The 19,080-nt window shown below is 54.1% G+C and overlaps 1 protein-coding gene and 1 long non-coding RNA gene across 4 annotated transcripts; both read right to left on the reverse strand.

The window, feature by feature from the left end:
• Positions 1 to 1,331: 1,331 nt before the first annotated feature.
• On the reverse strand, positions 1,332 to 13,594 carry MCM5 (minichromosome maintenance complex component 5). 3 transcript variants are annotated; one of them, XM_031938079.1, is made up of 17 exons: positions 13,440 to 13,594; positions 12,658 to 12,841; positions 12,193 to 12,319; positions 11,985 to 12,113; positions 11,067 to 11,239; positions 10,783 to 10,938; positions 10,212 to 10,378; positions 8,666 to 8,837; positions 8,287 to 8,398; positions 6,189 to 6,332; positions 5,293 to 5,358; positions 5,011 to 5,187; positions 4,220 to 4,332; positions 3,654 to 3,782; positions 3,010 to 3,152; positions 2,368 to 2,495; positions 1,558 to 1,659 (listed from the first exon to the last, which is right to left on the reverse strand). In XM_031938079.1, the coding sequence occupies exons 2-17, from the start codon at positions 12,822 to 12,824 to the stop codon at positions 1,558 to 1,560; spliced, it is 2,205 nt and encodes a 734-aa protein (XP_031793939.1). In that variant the 5' UTR covers positions 12,825 to 12,841; positions 13,440 to 13,594. The 3 variants fall into 3 exon arrangements, with proteins under 3 accessions (XP_031793941.1, XP_031793939.1, XP_031793940.1); XM_031938080.1 differs by lacking the exon at positions 13,440 to 13,594 and adding an exon at positions 13,401 to 13,436; XM_031938081.1 differs by lacking the exon at positions 13,440 to 13,594 and having other exon boundaries at positions 1,332 to 1,659.
• Positions 13,595 to 15,628: 2,034 nt separating this feature from the next.
• LOC116419306 lies at positions 15,629 to 17,734 on the reverse strand. The gene is made up of 3 exons (XR_004229581.1): positions 17,553 to 17,734; positions 17,103 to 17,285; positions 15,629 to 16,437 (listed from the first exon to the last, which is right to left on the reverse strand). It is a non-coding gene; the product is annotated as an uncharacterized LOC116419306 (long non-coding RNA).
• Between the last annotated feature and the right edge of the window lie 1,346 nt (positions 17,735 to 19,080).

A 19,080-nucleotide genomic window follows, 5' to 3' on the forward strand; every position in this document is an offset into this window, starting at 1 on the left:
GATTCCCATTTCAGAACTCTACCGGGGCAGGCGTCAGTTTCCTCATCTGTAAAACGGGGATAAGAACGCCTACTTTGTGATGCAGAGGACCAAGGGGTTATTGTGTAAAGTGCTTTGCAAACCCTAAGCTGGCATCTGTCAGAGCTGGGCCCACATCAAACACTGCCCTCGGGACTCCCCAGGCCGCCACTTTCACCTGGATTCTACCTCTTCTCCATGTCCCAGATGCATCTTCGGTCCCTCCTCGCCTCTGGGAGACAATGACTTCCCCTTAACCTCCATCCCCCTGCCTCTGCGCCTGCCCCCGCTCCTGAGGCCCCCCCAGCTCAGGGCCCCCCTCTCTGCCTCGGCCAGCCCCCCCCTCGGGCACTGACCCCAACCTGGGCCTCGCCGGGCAGAGGGGGGATAATTCCTTGTTTTGTCTCCCTTCATGATTACCCGGGCACATGGGGAGATCATGTGGCTCTTATGGGGTTTTAATGGCTCTGATTAGCATTTAATTGACGTTTAACTGAATACATCTAATTGGATATTCGATCATATTTAATAGACGTGACCGACTTTTGAATGTGGGGCCCTCCTTACCTGCTGATCCCTGGGCCTCGTTTTCAACAGTGATTCCAATATTCATACACACTGAGCCCCTGGAGAGGGGGGGACTGGAGGGCTGTGCCCCCAGCCCACTTCTGACCCCTGCCGGAGGCGTCAGTTCCCAGTCCCAGAGTCAGAGGGCGTTTTAGACAAGAGTCAAGGCCCCTTTGTGAGGAGAAAGGCTGGAGATGCTTCCAGGCTTGGGAAGCCCTCCTTGGGTTTGGACAAAGCCTCTGCCTTCTCTCCAGGAGGTTTTCTACCTGAATTACCTCCAGGAGGAGGCCGGCCTCTGCAGAGCCTGACCCCCTCTCCCCGTCATGGTAATGATGAGCTAGTGCCCGGGAGACAATGATGGAGGCCAGGAGGTGGGGAGGCCAGCTGCAGGCCAAAGGACAGAACAAGTGCAGCAGGCTCTCCCCTCCCTCCCTCCCTGCCCAAGAGCTGGTGGTGGTGGTGGGGTCAGTTGGGGGCTTCCTGCCTGAGAGGCAGCAACATGTGCTGGCTGTGACCTTGGACAGTCCTGGGCCCGGGGTCTGTGAGTGGCAGCCAGGGGGCCAACCAGCCCTGACTGGGGAGGGGGACGCCCCGGCCTCACTCCTGCTGGTCTGAGCGGTCCAGGAGGAAGGGGCCGGCCGGACAGCCCTGCCCCAAGTGGCGGGCCCCAAGTACCCCCTCCCTCCCCTCTTTTGCAGCTTTGAGTCAGCCACAGGGCAGCTCCCAATCTCTTCCAGGAGCAGCTCTTGTATCCAAAATCATCAATCACTTCTTTATTGTTATCAAAACTTCCAAAATAAGTTGAACTTTCCACTTCTACCAAAGCCAACTTACAAACCGCTGGGGCGGGGGCCTCCATCCTGGAGCCTCCATCCGCAGGGGAGGGGACCCAGGGAAGGGCCTGGGGGGTGGCCTGGCCTGGAAACAGCAGCAACGGGAACGGCTGAAGGGGGGCGGGGGGTCCTGCCACGGTCACTTGAGGCGGTAGAGCACCTTGCGCTGCAGGCGGTGCTGGATCTCACCCCGGCGCATCATGAGCTGCAGGACCTTATAGATGGCGTGCTCGGGGTATTTCTGGGCAGAGGGAGGGTGGCTTTAGAACAGGCAGGAAGTGGGGACCCCTCGGCACCCCCTGCCTGCTGAGCCCCAGAAGGGCCACGTCACCAAGGGGGGGCAGCTAGGGTAGAGCTGTGGGCCCGAGCCACTGGGGCTGCATTCCTGCCCACGATATCGCTCCTTGGGAGCACTCTCGGTGCTGGGGGGGGGGGGGGGGGGGGGGGGGGGGGGGAGGAGGCTGGGCACACAGTAGGTGCTCCATCAGTGCTGGCCATGTCACCGATGGGCAAATGGGCTTGGGTTTCCCAACTACCCTCTCTCTCCACTCTAACACACGGCCTCGACAAGCCTTTATCAAGTGCCAGCCTGTGCCAGGTACCGTTGGGCAGTGGGGAAGCGTCCCACTGCCCCTGTGCTGAATGGTGCCTTCTAGAAGCCTCGGGACAGTTCAGGCCTTCCATCAACAAGCACTTATTTAACACTGACTACATGCTGGGTCCGGGCTCTGGGCCGGGACAATGGCGACCCCCCCCCCACACACACACACTCTTGAGGAGAGCTCTCCTGGGTGCTGGGACAATGACTAAGTGTTTCCGACACAGAACAAATACGAGGGAGAGGGCACTGGGGAGGATGGGGGAAGGGGTAAAGAAGAGCAGGGGGGGAAGGGAGAGGAAAGGGGGCAGTGAGGGCAGAGCGGAGGGGCAGGGGAGGGCGGGGTGCTACCTGCTTGGTGAAATCTTGCACGATGCTGTGCTCGGAGACCTGGGAGCCGATGGCAAAGCGGCGTTTGAGCTGCTTCTCGATGCGCGTCAGCATCTCCTGGTCTTCCTGGCTGGTGAAGCCCTCCACTCCTGCCAGGGGGGAAAGAGAGAGGTGGGCTCCCAGTGCGGGGGGCCGGGGAAGACAAGCCCGCGGTCATGGAGGGCCACAACTCCCCCCCAAAAGCCCCAGACTGCCAGACAAGGCACAGGGTGAGCCTTTCTGGTCCAACACCAAAGGTTGGCTCAGCTCTAAGACCTCACGGGCCGTCTGGGACTATCTGGGACCTCGGGGGCTGCCCAGGACCTCAGAGGCTGTCTGGCCCAACCCCCTCACTTGAGAAAGGGAGAAACTGAGGCCTGGAGAGTATCCACTGGAGGGAGCAGGAGAGCGGACTCCAAGCCCATGATCACACCCTGGGCCAGGCTACTCTGAGCCAGCCAAAACCCCGCCCCCCCGGGGAGGCCCAGGTGCAGAGGGAAGGGAGCCTGCCGGGCACATGGCCAGGGAGCAGCAGGGCCGCCAGCACCAGACACTTGCTGAGGGACCCTGGGCAAGGGCAAGGCCCCCAGGGTGTTTGAGCCAAGTCCCGGGGCCGACCTTTACCTGACAGGGAGCCGGACAGGGCAGCATCCAGGGTGGACACCTGGAACAGCCTCAGAGCCTCCTCCACATCGGCCTCCGTGGCGAAGGGCTGCAGCTTCATCTTGCTGAGGGACTCGGAGATGCGGATGATCGCCTCCAGCTGCCTGTGAGGATGGGGAGAGGGGACCATGAGCCCCTGGGGGGTCTCCAACCAGACAGAGCTGGTCCTGACGTGCCCCGGTGGCCCTGCTCAGCTCGATGTGCCCTGGTGCCCTTGGCCCAGTGGGACATGCCCCTGTTAAGCAGGGTGGAAGCTAGGACAGGATGAAGGGGGGCACCAAGAGACCCTCCCCCCCCCCCCCAGAGGGAGCACAGGTCCTGGCTCTGGAGCCAGCTGGTGCCAGCCCTGACTTTAAGGAGGAAGGGACGGTCACTTAGCTGAGGTGAGATCTGGCCAGGTCGTGCTGGTTTCTGGTGCAAGAAGGATGGAAGGGAGGATGGGTAAAGTCCCCTCTCTGGGGTGAGGCCACCCAGCTGGCCCCACTAGAAGCGGCCCCAGGCGGGGAAGGCAGGGTGCCTCAGCCAGGGCCCGGCCCCCTCCAGGCCACAGCCTCGCCCCCGGAGGCCCTTTGGGGAGCAGGAGCTCAGGGCCCCCCATGGCTCACCGGACGGTGATGGGGATGCTGGAGCGGCGCTCGCTCTCGCGCTCGTGCTGGCGGGCCCCGCTGCGCATCAGGATGTAGCGATTCTTCAGCTTCTCGGCAGCCCCCGCAGACAGGCGCGGCCCGCACTTCCTGTGGGCGAGGGGATGAGGAGTGAGAGCCGTCTGGGGAGGGCCCGTGGTCAGAAGGGACAGAGACAGGAAGCCGCGGCCTCTCGGTCTGAGCCCCACATCTCGGGCCCCAAGACTGGGGGTCCGTCCCACCCCCATCCCCGGCCACCCCTGCCCAGAGCTGGGCCCTCGGCCAGCACCACTGAGAGCCACGCCACGTCCGAGCTGTCAAAAGGGGAAAGAGCAACAGCCCGGCCGAGAGCGGAGGGATGGCCCGCGGTGGGAGAGCCCCTCGGCCGTTCTCGAGTGCCCGGCGCCCGTCGGATGGAATCGGGCAGAGCTACTTGGGACGACACCCTGAGGCCGCTGCTGCCCAAGGAGGACGACCGGAGGCCAGGGGACAAGCACCTAGACTAGCCAGAACCCCCCCCCCGTCCCCCCGTCACTCCCCCCACTCACAATCGACAGTAAGCGATGAATTTCTTCAGCTTCCCCAGCTCGATCTCCCCCTCCACGGCCTCCGTCTGGGTCTGCGCGCTCACGTGCAGGGTGATGACGTGCTTGGCCAGAGTCTGGGGGCACAAGGGGGCACGTGGGGGACTTACCAGCCCGCCCCGAGCAGGGGGGGAGGGGGGCGAAGGGGGGAGGATGCTGGGGGCGCAAAGAGACTGAGAGCCGCAGCAAGAGGGTAGCGGGAAGAGCGCTGCCATCTCTGCAGCAAAGGGGCACTGGGAGCCCCGAGCCGGAGAGCCCAGATCTGATGCCGGCCCCGCTACGCCGCGACAAGCCCTCAGCGAGCCTCAGTCTCCCCATCTGCAGCAGCTTCCTCCCGCTCCCCCGTCCCATGTCCTCTCAGCCCCTCAGGCGGGACCAGGCAGCTTCAGGGGCTGTGCAGGGGGGGACGCCCCGAGAGGGGGGAGGGACTGAAGCGGGACTTCCCCGGAGCCTCCCCTCCGCCTGGGGCTCAGCAGGGGCCGGGGAGGACCCAAGCCTGGCGCTCCCCTTTCAAGGCCGCGCTTTCTCTGCTGCCCCACAGGGCACACACCCACGTCAGGGGCGCCTCCCTCTCACAGCGGGAAGGGCCCAGGATCCGGGCCAGGGACAGCCGGGCCCAAGGACAGACCCAGGAGGACAGACCCAGGAGGACAGGCAGGGGACCAGGCCCCGCCCCCCCAGGGGCATGGCCTGCACGGGCAGGTGTTCCCGGGATGGAGCTGCTGCCCCCCCCCCCCCCCCCCCCAGCCCCGTACCATGTCTCTCTCTTCGTTGTGCTCATCCTTGACGATGAAGATCATGTCGAAGCGGGACAAGATGGTGGGCATGAAGTCAATGTTGTCCTCGCCTTTGGTCTCGTCCCAGCGGCCGAAGACGGAGTTGGCGGCGGCCAGCACCGAGCAGCGGGAGTTCAGGGTGGTGGTGATGCCGGCCTGGGCGGGGCAGGGGGCGTCAGCGGGGTGGGCCTGGGGGCGCCCCCACTCACCCCCAGCCAATCATCCCGGACCACCCCTTCCCCGCCCACCCCGCCCGCCCACCTTGGCGATGGAGATGGTCTGCTGCTCCATGGCCTCGTGGATGGCCACTCGGTCATCTTCCCGCATCTGTTCCGGAGAGGGATCGGCTAAGGCCCGGCCTGCTCCAACCCCCCACGGAGGCCCGCGCCCATGGGAAGGGGCTCCATGTGAGTCAGAGCCCTTGGGCGTCAGGGTGACCGGGCCGTTTCTGCAGCGCTCAGGGTCCCCCAACCCCAGTGAGAGGCAGCTGGACTAACCCCCACCATCACCCAGGCCCGGGGCCTAAAAGCGCTTCCAGCTGCCAGAGTACCTCCCTCACAACTCCCTGTGGGGGCAGGTCCCATGTGACCCCGCAAACTGAGGCTTAAAGGATGAAGGGGGGGGGGCCTATGGCTCGTGGCCAAACGGTGATTCAGCATTTGTCCAGTAGGCAGAGAAGCGCCAGGGGAGGGGGATGGAGGGGAAGCTGGATGGATGGGGAGACAGGCAGGCAGGCAGACAGATGGATGGATAGATAGATGGATGGATGGATAGATGGATGGACATACAGATGAATAGATAAGACAAATGGATGAATGGATGGACAAGTAGATGATGGATGGACAGATGGAAGGACAGACGGATGGATAGAGGATGGATGGACAGACGGATGAAGAGATGAAGGGATAGGTAGATGGATGAAGACAGATGAATGGACAGATAGATGAATGGATAGAGACTGAGAGATAGATGGACTGACAGGAATAGACGGTGCATAAAGAGATAATGCTTAAGGAGAGAGAGGTGGTAACAAAAGAGGGAACCCCCCTCATCCCCACCCCCATTAGACTGGGCCACCTAAGAGCAAGTACTACTCAGGCCCAGTGCCCAGGCCCAGGCCCACCCCCCAGCCCTGACCCACCCCTGTCAGGCCTCACCTTGTCAAACTCATCAATACACACCACGCCACCATCGGCCAGGACCATGGCCCCTCCTTCCATGATGAAGTTGCGGGAGGACGGGTCCCTCATCACGGAGGCCGTGAGGCCGGCCGCGCTGCTGCCCTTTCCAGAGGTGTAGACCTAGGGGATAGGAGGGAGGGAGGCCTTGAGGAAAAGGGGCACCAAAGTGCTGAGACTTTCCCAAACTGGAGGCAGAGAAAGAAAGGAGGACCCCCAAGTTCCTTGGACATGTCCTGGACCCCTTCTAGAATCCTGTTTTGACATAATTAAAGTTATTCATCTGGAAAAGCAAAAGCGTCGTTCTTTTTTCCATCCAAGTTCACCTCCTGAAATCTCTCCTGCACCCCACAGACCCCGTTCTGCACCCCTGGAACCAGGACTGGGTTTCTCTCTGGGAGAAAGGAAGGGGTATTTGGAGAAACACAGGATATACACAAACTAGATAGAACAATCAAAACTTATATTAAAATATGATAAAGCTTATAAGTCCTTGAAGGACCACTGTGAAGATCCCTTGCTGAATTTACTGCTTTAAATAAATTTAAAAAGAAAAGTGAGTTGTACATCCCGGAGATTCAGTCTCAGGAACAATCCTGCTTTTCCACTCAACTGCATTTATTGGAAGTGGCTTTTTTTTTTTTTTTTTTTTTTGGTGTTTTGTTCAGTTCAAAATAAAAAAGATTAATTTTTTTTTTTTTTGAAAGAGAGCCCTTGACCTTCAAGTAAGAGGACCAGGGTTTGGGCTCTGGCCCTGCTATTGTGACCTGGGTGCCTCAGTTTGCCCTCTCTAGTAGGGATGATATTTCCACCACCCATCTCACCAGGGCTTCCACAGGATCATAGATTTCTAGCTGGAAGGGGCCTAAAAATGATATATTCCATGCCTAAGAAGCTGACTTGTGCAGGTCCTAGAGGGGCAAAGTCAGATCTCAAACTCAGATTCAGCTTTCTGTACTTTTTCCTTGGCTGAACCCCGACGACTGACTCACTGCTGAGGCTCAAATGAGAGAACAGACCCCCAAAGCACAAAGGGGAAGCACCTCCCTCCTTTCACTGAAGAGGTGGGGGCCTGTGGAAGTAGAATGCTGCATACAGTTAGACTGCATGAACATTCTGGTTAGTTTTGCTGAACTGTCTTTTTTCTTCTTTGTGATCAAGGATGTCTCACTGGGCAGAGGAGGGAAAAAATCAATTCAGAAATGAAGGTGATGGGGGAAAAATGTTAGAAAAAATGAGGCACAAAACTCCTGGGGGAGAAACTCCATCCACCAATACAGGGCAGCACCCCCTCGGAAAGCCTTAGAGGACAAATGAAGCTACGTGCCCGAGGGCACACAGCTGGTACCTATTGGGGACAACACTTGAATCCAGCTCTTCAGACTCCAAAGACACCGACAAATAGAAGACTTTAGGCTGTGCCCCTCGCTGGGCAGGCCCCTGCTGAGCATCAGCTTCCCAGCAACCCTACAATGATCCTTGGAAGCAGGAAGGGCAGTTGTAATTCTGCCCATTTTAGAGAGAAAATGAGGCCCATAAAGGGCCTCATGAAGTCAGTCATACCAGGCACGGGCTGGTGAGGGGAAGGAAGCGGGCAGAAGCTGAGGCTCAGTCCTAGGAAAAGCTTCCTTGCAAAAGGACAATGGCTGTCCTAGCAGGGAGGGAGCTCCCCACAGCCATCCAGTGGTGGCCCTTGGGGCCCCGGCCTGCTCTGAGGTCTGGGCACTGGCCTTGCCTTGGAGGAGGTTCTGAGGGGCCTGGGCCCTCGCACCCATCCTTCTTGTCCCCCGCCCATCCCACTTCTGAGAGATGAGAGAGTCAGGGCCCTTCAAAGCCAAGTCCAAGCCCCAGATTTTACAGGTGAGGAAACCAGAAAGGTGCGCACTGAGGCCCCAAGCGCATTTCCTCTACAAGCTGGCCTGCAAGCTGCGGTGCTGGAAGACCTCCAGTGACGGAGAGCTCACTACCTTCTAGCACAGCCCTAATTCTGGGTATTCTTCCTTGACCCCCAGTGGGAGGCAGCACAGACCGGCCCCTGCCCCGTGACCCCCTGGGCGCCCGACCCTGCACCACTTACCCCAATGGGGGAACACCTCTCCACAAACTTCAGAAGCTGAGACTTGGCCGTGCCGGGGTCGCCCAGCATCAGGAGGTTAATGTCTCCTCGACGGGTGAGTCCGTCCGGGAGCCTGGGAGGGGAGCGAGGGGCAGATGTGTGAGGGGTGACAAGAGCTGGCTCACTGAATGGGGGAGGCTGGCTCAGAACTTTACAACGGGCAGGCTCTGCAATCCATTCAGGCAAGACTAGCAAGATGGGGAAAGCCCAGAAAGAACAGAAGCCCCCAAACTGCCACCCCCTGCCTGGAATATACCGAGGCCTTGGGGACCAGACCATTTCCCACCCCAGATCCCCATCTGTCAGAAGGGCCCCCAGCCCTCTCCCCGTCTCCCCTCACCTCTTGCGGGAGCCCCCAAAAAGAAGGCAGGCGATAGCCTTCTTAATGTCCATGCCTCCAAAGATGGAGGGGGCGATGCTCTTGGAAATGACCTCGTAGATGTTGGGCATGGCCGCCAGGCGCCGGAAGTCCTCCTCTTCCTGTGGGGTCACAGACCCGGCAAAGCTGCGGCCTGGGGAGGGAAAGGCCCAGTGAGCCAGGACCACCGAGGCCACGGGACCCTAATCCTGACCCCACCAAGTCCAGCTCCCTCATCTATAGAGAAAGAAAGATCTGTCCAAGATCATTTGGGAAGCAACGGCGCCAGTGGGGACCATGGTGACAAGGATGCCCCAAACTCCTGACAGATGTAGGACCGAGGCCGCCAGAGCACAAGTGCTCGTCCAAAGCCGGGACTCAGACCCCCCACCCCCAGCCAGCCATCCTTCCAGCATCATTACCTCCAGTGCATCTTTCCTTCATAATGTCTGGCCACGGCCCTCCCTTCCACCCCTGAGACTACTGCAGGCCAAAAGACTGCGGCTACCAGACCCCTATCTCCACACCTTCCCCCACAGATTTAGATGGCAAGACCCGGAAAGTTAAACCTGGAAAGTCGTACCTACTAAACCCACAGCTTTACATCCCATCTGCCTTTGCTATTCTATTGTGAATGATAATGCCCAATTTATTTGTTGTTTAAGTTAGAAAAACCGGAATGTAAGTCTTCTGAGGGAGGGACTATCTGGCTTTTCTCTCTGTATCTCCAATGTTTAGCACTATCCCTGGCGCACAGTGATTTATTTATTTATTATCATTTAATCTTATTTAATTATTAATTAATATTATTTATTAAGTCTGCTTATTCTTTCATCCATATGTCCTCCCATCATCCTTCCATCCATTCATCCATTATCCAAACATCCATCTATCCAGCCACTTACCTGTTCATCCAGCCTTCCAGCATCCATCCACCAACTGATCCATTCATCCATCCATCATCCTTCTCTCTACCCATCAATTATCCTTCTACCTATCCATCATCTTCCATCCATCCACACATCTATCATTGTTTCATCCTTTCATCTATCCATTTTTCATCATTCATCCTTCCATCTATCCATCATCTTCTATCTATCCACCTATCCATCAATCTATCATCTTATTTATCCATCACCCTTTTATCCATCCATCATGCATCATCCATCCACCCACATACCCATCTATCATCATCTGCCCACCCACTCATCCGTGTCCACAACCACTGCCCTAGCCCAGGCCCTAATTAATAGCCGGACGCTCACAACAGCCGCCCACCTCTTCCCTGACTCTTTCCCGTGTCTACCTCATCCTGCTGTAGGGGATAATCTTCCAAAAAGCACAGATTTACATCAGTGACAAAGCACAGGATTGGGAGTTGGTAGACATGGATCTGCATCCTAGGAAACCCTGAACAAGGGCCTTCCCCTCCCTGGGCCTCAGGTTCCCTTCTCTAAAGGGGGGCAGCCAGTGCCAGCCCCCGATGCTACGCCCCCAAGATGGGCTGTCACCTTTCCAGCCCACTCACCCGAACCATCGGTGTCCACCTGGATGCCCAGGACGCGGATGTAGGAACTCCGGATGCCCACCCCCACCCGGTCCCGGCCCTTGGCCGAGTTCATGCCGTACTTCTTGATGGAATAGATGCCCATGATGGTGACTCGATTGCCAGGAACGACCTTGTCACACAGGTACCTGGAAGAGAGAGGAAGGCGGGCAAGAGACAGTTAAAATCTGGCACATAGAGGGCTGTTCGTAGACACTGAGCTTCTCCCACCCGCTCTGGATCAGGGGGTGCTTCCTTTTTTCTAAGAGAAGGCACTGGACAAGATGACCTTTAGGGTCCTTTTTGTTCAATCCCAGAGGTCACAAAGCCAGGCAGAGGCCCTCAGCTATCAATCAATACCACCTGTGGGCTGGACCCTAGAGACACAAAGAGAAACAGCACAGCTCCTGCCCTCTGGGGGTGTGCCTTCCTTAGGAGCCCCAACACGCACTTAGAGTTACAAGCACCTCCCATCCCGACAGGCCCAGATCCCCATCCACGGGGCTCCAGGGTGGCCCCCAGCCCCCCTCTCTGTCCCTCCCCGTGCCCTCACCTGTCACAGTACAGCTGCATGTGCCGGGGCATCTCTCCGTGGGGCACGGCGTCTGGGCACTCCTGGAGCTTCAGGGTCTGGAAGTCCACACACTTGCACTTGTCGGGCATGATGAAGTAGGGGTCCAAGGGGCACTTGGGGCGGCCGGCCTGATCCCTAGAGTGTCAGGGCAGAGGGCAGGATGGTTGGGACCCACTGCAAACACCACGGCCCCGGGCAAGCCCCCTCCCCAAGAAGAACCCCCAGGCCCAGCCCGCAATGCCCAGAGGCCCCCGGCTCCTCACGTGGTGCACTTCCTGGGCAGAGCGTAGCCCTCCAGGCCCGGGCGCACGCTGATGTTATTGATGGTGTTACGGCAGCTGCGGCACTGGATGGCAATGCGTGTGGCTTTGGAGCGCACCGCCGTGGCCGCGATGATGATCCCCGGGATCTTCACCAGGTGGGACATCATGTCAGACTGGGCGAGAACAGGGGGAGATTAGGTGGGACCGAGACTCCCAGAACAGAGATTCTGAGCCAGAAGTGGCCTGCTCAGCCCAACCCTTCACTTCAGAGCCAGAGGAGGGAAGGAAGGAGGGAAAGAGGAGGGAAAGATGGAGGGAGAGAGAGAGGAAGGAAAGGAGATGTGACCTTCCCTGCTCCCACTTTAGATTCCAGCCTGCAGAGAAGCACTGAGGCTGGGCACTGGAGAGCCAAGTTTGAGTCCTGACACTCCATTCAGAATCACAGACCCTCTGGGATGGCGGGCCACCAAGCCCAAGCCATAACTGAACCAGAATCCCCTCTACTACTTCATGGACAAAGGGTCATGTATCTTCTTTTTGAAGAGTTCTAGTGATGGGGAGCTCACTCCCTCTCAGGTAGCCTGTCCCACATTTGGTTCCACCTTCTGGAAGTAAGAACCGGGCTAACAATAAGGCCAACCTTTCACAAATTAGGCCGATCTCTCTTCCACGTGACAATCCAATTTCTCCATTTTACAGATGAATAAACTGTGGCGCAAATAATTTAAGGAACTTTAAAATGAGTGTGGAAAAGGTCCTTATAAATCACAAAGTCTCGGCCCGAACTGAAGGAGGAGCTCTCTCTGCATCTCAGAAGCAGCCATTCAGCATTTGCTTGAATGCCATTAGTGACAGAGAACTCACTAGCTACTGGCACGGCAGCGTGGCCTCGGCAGCCTCCGCCCTGCCCTCGCTCACCTTTAGGCTCCGGATGTTGGCCGGGCTGGCGTCAGACTTCAGCATGACCTGGATGTCCTGCAGGGTCTCCTCCCCCTCAGGCCGCGGCCGGGTCACCTCGTCCGCCACCTCCTTGGCCGCCTCCTCCAGCTGAGAAGGGAGGACAGGAAGGTGGTGAGGGCTGGCCCTGCAGGGGAGGGGGCGCCCCAGGGAGGGCAGGAAGCCTTACCAGCTTCAGGTGCTCGGCCGGCTGCTTGTACAGGTAGTCGGCCAGGTCCTCGTCGAAGCTGGCCAGGTCCTCCATCTCCACCTCGATCCAGTACTCGCCCAGGTTGTAATGGCGCTTGAGCTCATCTCTAAGACACACACGGCAGAGGGCTCAGGGCTAGAGGCCCACGGGAGGGACAGGGAGACCTGAAAGCTCCCTCCCAGCTCTGACATCCCCTGTTCTAAGCTCCCTCCCAGCCCTGACATCCCCCGTTCTAAGCTCCCTCCCAGCCCTGACATCCCCCGTTCTAAGCTCCCTCCAGTCCTGACATTCCCTGTTTTAAGGCCCCCCCAGCCCTGACATTCCCTGTTTTAAGGCCCCTCCCCTCTGACATGCTGTTTTAAGGCCCCCCCGCGGCCCGGCTGCCCCCTGCCCCCAGGCCCCTCCCGGCCCTCCCGCTGGGGCCCGCTGCAGGCCGGCTCACACCTGTACTTGAAGGTGAAGCCGGTGCGGTCGGTGCCCACGCGATACTGGCGCAGAAACTCCTTGAAGCGCTTCTGCAGCTGGGACTTGCGGGCCTGACCCTCCTCGGCGCCGGGGTCCCCCCCGAAGCTGTCGCTGTAGAAGATCCCGGGGTCATCGAAGCCGGACATGATTGAAGCTGCAGAGGCTGGACGGGAGGGGGGGCGCAGTCACGCGGGGCCGCCCTCCGCGGACCCCGCCCCCAGGGCCCCCGCGGTGCCCCCTCCCGGGCTCAGCTAGCCCCCCTGGCCCCGCCCCAGGGCCCCGAGTGCCCCCCGGCTCCAACCCCCACTGACCCGCCCCGGACCCCCTGGTGCCCCCCCGGCTCCAACCCCCGCACGGCCCCCCCAGGGCCCCGCAGTGCCCGGCTCCAGCTCCAACCCCCCGCACTGACCCCGCCCCCAGGGCCCCCGCGGTGCCCCCTCCCGGGCTCCAGCTCCAACCCCCCCGCACTGACCCCGCCCCCAGGGCCCCCGGTGCCCCCACGGCTCCAACCCCGCATGACCCCGCCCCAGGACCCCCGGCGCCCCTCCCAGGCTCCAGCTCCAACCCCCCCACGGCCCCGCCCCCAGGACGCCGGACTCTCTCAGCCTCTCCCCATCCCAGCCTTCCGGGCTCCTCGGCCCCCTCCGAGCCTTCGCTGGCTCCCCAAACTTCCCCCCGAGGACCCCCTCCGAGTCCCCGACCTCTGGCCCTGTCGCCCCTACCAGCGCCCCCTCGCCTCCCGCCGGCCAAAGCCACGTTACCTGGACCGCGAAACCCGGGAGGCTGCAGGAGTTTCGCGGGAAAAAACAGACTCAGGACGTTGTGTCGCCGGGGCGAGGAGCCACCCCATTGGTTCTCGCTGGGACAGCGAGCCTCGCCATTGGCTAGTAACTATCCACCCGTACGGCCCTCCGCTCTCTTCCGCGCAGGCGCAACCTGGACGGGAAGCGCATTGGCCCGCGCAGAACGACGTCACGGCCGCGCCCCGCTCCGCCGGCCCCATTTTGTGGGCCCGGGAAAGTTTGGCGCGAAACTGCTGGGACTGAGGAAGAGGCCCGGGCGGCCGGGAGGTAACGGAAATGGCGGAGGGGGCGGGACGCCAGGTTGGAGAAGGAGGGGCCTCGGCGGGAGGGGCGTGGTCTGGGGCGGGGCCCAGGTGGGAAAACTGAGACCGAGCAACCCTGCCCCCCCTTACCCCCCTCCAAGTAACGCTCATAATCATAATTAACACCAACTAATGTCCACGAAAATAACCATAATGGCTGATTCATCCGGCGCCTTAAGGCTGCGTCCGTGCATTATCTTTGTAATATTTATTACATCATATCCGTCAATATCATATATTAAAGAGTTTAAGAGTTTAACAACTTCCCATAGATTCTCTTTGTAATATTACGTGTTACATTGTATCTCTCAATATTATATATTAGAGCATTTAGTAACTCCGTGTGTGGTCTTTGTGTTATTACATAGTACACCACATCTATCTGTATTATAAATCAAAATAACTGCCCGTGGGTTATCTTTGTAATGAGATTACATATTGCATTATATCTGCCAATATTATCTCTTGCAGCATTTCATAACTGTGAATGGTCTTTGCTTTATTACATATTATACAATATCTCTCAATATTATAAATCAGTCTAATAACTGCCCATATATGTTATCTTTGTGGCTGCCCATTTATTATCTTTGTAATATTATTTATTACATCATATCCGTCAATATCATATATTAAAGAGTTTAAGAGTTTAACAACTTCCCATAGATTCTCTTTGTAATATTACGTGTTACATTGTATCTCTCAATATTATATATTAGAGCATTTAGTAACTCCGTGTGTGGTCTTTGGTTTATTCTGTACACCACATCTATCTGTATTATAAATCAAAATAACTGCCCTGGGTTATCTTTGAATGGGGATTACATTTCATTATATCCCAATATTATCTCTTGAACATTTCATAACTTGAATGGTCTTTTTTTTACATTTAATTCTCTCAATATTAAAATCAGTCAATAACCCCATATATATTTATCTTTGTGGCTGCCCATTTATTATCTTTGTAATATTATTTTTACATCATATCCTCAATATCTATATTAAAAGGTTTAAGGTTTAAAACTTCCAAGATTCTCTTTGAATTTGTGTTACATTGTTCTCTCAATATTATATATTAGAGCATTTAGTAACTCCGTGTTGGGTCTTTGTGTTATTACATGTACACCCATCTATCAAATTATAAATCAAAATAACTGCCGTGGGTTATCTTTTAATGAGATTAAAGCCCATTATATCTGCCAATATTATCTCTTGCAGCATTTCATAACTTAATGGTCTTTGCTTTTTCATATTAAAATATCTCAATTTATAAATCAGTCTAATAACTGCCCATATATATTATCTTTGTGGCTGCCCATTTATTATCTTTGTAATATTATTTATTACATCATATCCGTCAATATCATATATTAAAGAGTTTAAGAGTTTAACAACTTCCCATAGATTCTCTTTGTAATATTATGTTAATTGTACTCTCAATATTATATATTAGAGCATTTAGTAACTCCGTGTGTGGTCTTTGTGTTATTACATAGTACACCACATCTATCTGTATTATAAATCAAAATAACTGCCCGTGGGTTATCTTTGTAATGAGATTACATATTACATTATATCTGCCAATATTATCTCTTGCAGCATTTCATAACTGTGAATGGTCTTTGCTTTATTACATATTATACAATATCTCTCAATATTATAAATCAGTCTAATAACTGCCCATATATATTATCTTTGTGGCTGCCCATTTATTATCTTTGTAATGATATTACATATTAAATTATATCTATCAATATTATACAGCATTAACAACTGTGTATTGTCTTTTCATTATTACATATTATATCATATCTATCAATATTATAAATCAGTCTACTAACTGCCCATATATTTGTAATATTACATATATGTTATCTATCAATATTTATATTAGAGCATTTAATAACTAGGTATTATCTTTGTATTACTGCACATTTTCATATTTATCATAAATCATATCTATCAGTATTATACAGCATTTAACAACTGTGTATTGTCTTTTCATTATTACATATTATATCATATCTATCAATATTATAAATCAGTCTAATAACTGCCCATATATTATCTATATAATGATATCACTTATTATATCTGTCAATATTATATTTGGAGCATTTCATAACTGTATGGTCTTTGCACTATTACATATTATATCTATCAATATTATAAATCAGTCTACTAACTGCCCATATATTTGTAATATTGCATATATATTATCTATCAATATTATATATTAGAGCATTTAATAACTGGATATTATCTTTGTATTACTGCACATTTTCATATTTATCATAAATCATATCTATCAATATTATAAATCAGTCTACTAACTGCCCATATATTTGTAATATTGCATATATATTATCTATCAATATTATATATTAGAGCATTTAATAACTGGATATTATCTTTGTATTACTGCACACTTTCATATCTATCATATCTATCACATATCTATCAATATTATGAATCAGCTTACTAACTGCCTACATATTACCTTTGTAATGATATTTACATTTTGCATCATATCGATCCATATTGAACATCATACCTTTTAATAACTCTCATCGTGTATTACCTCATTGGACCTTCATTGGGTCCTGAAATTGGAGCTGGAGGAGAGACCTTCGGCTCAATTCCAGCCCAGCTCCCTTGAGGAGGAAAACAGATGTATGTGGGTCAGGGCTCCCAGGTTACAGAACCAGATTTTGCATTAGTCCTAGCTCTAGAGCAGGAATGGACCTTTGAGGCTCTAACAGGGGTCCTCAAACTACGGCCGAGGGCCAGATGCAGCAGCTGAGGACTTTTATCCCCCTCCCCCAGGGCTATGAAGTTTCTTTATTTAAAGGCCCACAAAACAAAGTTTTTGTTTTTACTCTAGTCCGGCCCTCCAACAGTCTGAGGTACAGTGAACTGGCCCCCTATTTAAAAAGTTTGAGGACCTAGCACAACCCCCTCCGTTCACCATTAAGGTCTCTGAGATCGTGCCTCAGTAAATCAGAGGCAGGATTATAACTCACGTCCAGTATTTATTCCACTGGATAAAATGAGCATCCTTTCCCGGGGCTGAATCTCTCCATTGTGACCCCTTTTTCTAGGGGCTGGGCCTTCAGGCTTCTTTAACTTTTCCATTCACGACCCCTCTTCACCAGAGAAATTTTTATGTGACCCTCATATGTAAGTGTATAAAATACATACACAACTCACACATTTACTGATAATAAGTCATGATTTTGTGAACTCACATTCAACTTACCAGACCCATATTGGGTCAGTATAAGCAGCTAGGATTTAAAGTCTGATAGTGAACAGGTACCTGTCGGGCCACGGTTCGGCTGGACTCTTCTCTGCTCCCCGTTTCCATCAGGTAATTTCTCCCTCTAGGATGGGTGATGTGACCTTCTTATCCCTCCGTCCATGTCAGAGGCTGGTGATTTTGCCAAGGTCCCCACATTCAGAGCCACTGTGACTTTGGTCACTACAATGATTATTTTCTGGCCTAGAATAAAAGATTCCATTTCTCCCTTTGCTATTTTAGAAGCTTGTAAAAAATAACTAATAAAAATCATAGTCAGGAGGTGTTCTTTTGTTTTTTTCTCACCTGAAACTCTCTTAAATCAAGATACAATTCTGACCACCAGGACAGGGCCTCTTTTAAGTTCTTTGTATTTCTATTGGCTTCTCAACCCTAACCCCAGCTCATGAATGAACATATAGATATGATCAGGGTCAAAGGGAAAAATATTCAAAACCAGATTCCACCCACCCTGGCCGGCTTAGGGGCTCAGCATCCCCTCCATCTGCTTCTCTCCAAATCCCAAGTTCCAGTCCCCAACGTTCTTGGTCCAGGAAGCTGCCACCTTACTCAGCCTCTCCCCAGAGGCGCTGCCTCATCTCCTGCCCGTGGATCCCAGACCCCAGATTGCTCCTGAGATACGGCCCCTGGATCCCAGAAGGTCAGCACCGGAACCAGGTGCTCGGAAGGGAGACGAAGGAACCGGAGGGCGAGAAGGGCTCCTCGGCTTGGTGGCCCAGGGGTTGTGAGCAAGGTTTCAGACTGGGAGGTGGTGGCTGCCGTCCAACCAATATTTATTAAATGCTTGCTACTGGTGAGACTGTACAAGGCCCCCTGGCCTTGGCTTCCTGGTCTGTCAGGTGGAACAACAGCAGCAGTAAGGGCCCAATGAGAAAGGTGAGACATTTAGAGAAGCCGGCTGTGGTGGAGAAGGTGATTACGGTGTCCTTGGGCCCGTGACTCATAGCAGAAAAGGCCTCCAACACCCAGAACCAGGAAAGGACCTTTGTGCATCATCAAATTCAACACCCATCTTATTCCCAAGGAAACTGAGGCTCAGGAATTCTTATTTCAGTCAACAAGCATTTATTAAGCACCTACTGTGGTGCTCTGGTCTTGTGTCTCCCAATCCCTGTACTCTTTCCTCTGCTCCCCACTGTTTGCTGAGCAAACAGTGAATTAATTATGGGGATAAACTGAGCCCTAACGGTCCTAATACACACACACACACACACACACACACACACACACACACACACACACCTTTGTCTCTCTCTCTCTCTCTCTGTCTCTGTCTCTCTGTTTTTCTCTCTGTCTCTCTCTGTCTCTATCTCTCTCTGTCTATCTCTATCTCTGTCTCTGTCTCTCTCTCTCTCTCTCTTCCCCCTCTCTCCCAGGCCCCCCTTGCTGTTGTCTCAGGTTGTCCTGTTACTGACAATCTAGAATGTAAGAGTGGGGCAGTTTTGAGGGCGAGGGCCTGTGGTTACGGCTGGAGCCGGAGAGTCTGGGCTTCTTTCCCAGAGTTGCTATCCCCTTAGCTCTGGCCCTGTGGTGAGCAGCACATGTGACTTTTTTTTCTGCTGTGGTCTGATGGGACTGGCCCCCACAGACCCCTTTATCCAGGGAGGAGGTGCCTTGTCTACCAAGTCACTGAGCATTGTGGGTGTGCCCAAGGGAATCTTCTCAGTCTGGATGGATTATAAGGCTGCAACAAGTGTTTGTTTAGCAAATGTCCATTAAATACACTCTCTGCATTCACAGCTGAAATAAGAGACATAGGTGGTCCTTGTGGCAAAGTCACAGATGGAAGGACTGGTCCAACCTCCCCATTTCACAGATGGATAAACTGAGGCTGGAGAAGGGAGGGAGAATGACTTACCCACTCTCATGGAATTGTTGGATAATAGAGGAGAGCTGGAACCCATCCCAGAAGTCATCTGGGCCAACCCCCTCATTTTTTGTAGGTCTGGCCTAATTCACTCCCGCAGGCTTATGTTAA

This window comes from Sarcophilus harrisii, chromosome 5, assembly GCF_902635505.1.
Source record: "Sarcophilus harrisii chromosome 5, mSarHar1.11, whole genome shotgun sequence".
Taxonomy (NCBI): Eukaryota; Metazoa; Chordata; class Mammalia; order Dasyuromorphia; family Dasyuridae; genus Sarcophilus; species Sarcophilus harrisii.

Coding starts and splice junctions, on each gene's coding strand:
- MCM5 (XM_031938081.1), bottom strand. CDS start 12,824: ATGTCCGGCTTCGATGACCCCGGGATCTTCTACAGCGACAGCTTCGGG. Junction 8,838..10,211: donor GGTGGACACCGATGGTTCGG/GTGAGTGGGCTG, acceptor TTCCCTCCCCAG/GCCGCAGCTTTGCCGGGTCT. Junction 5,188..5,292: donor AGACCATCTCCATCGCCAAG/GTGGGCGGGCGG, acceptor TGCCCCGCCCAG/GCCGGCATCACCACCACCCT.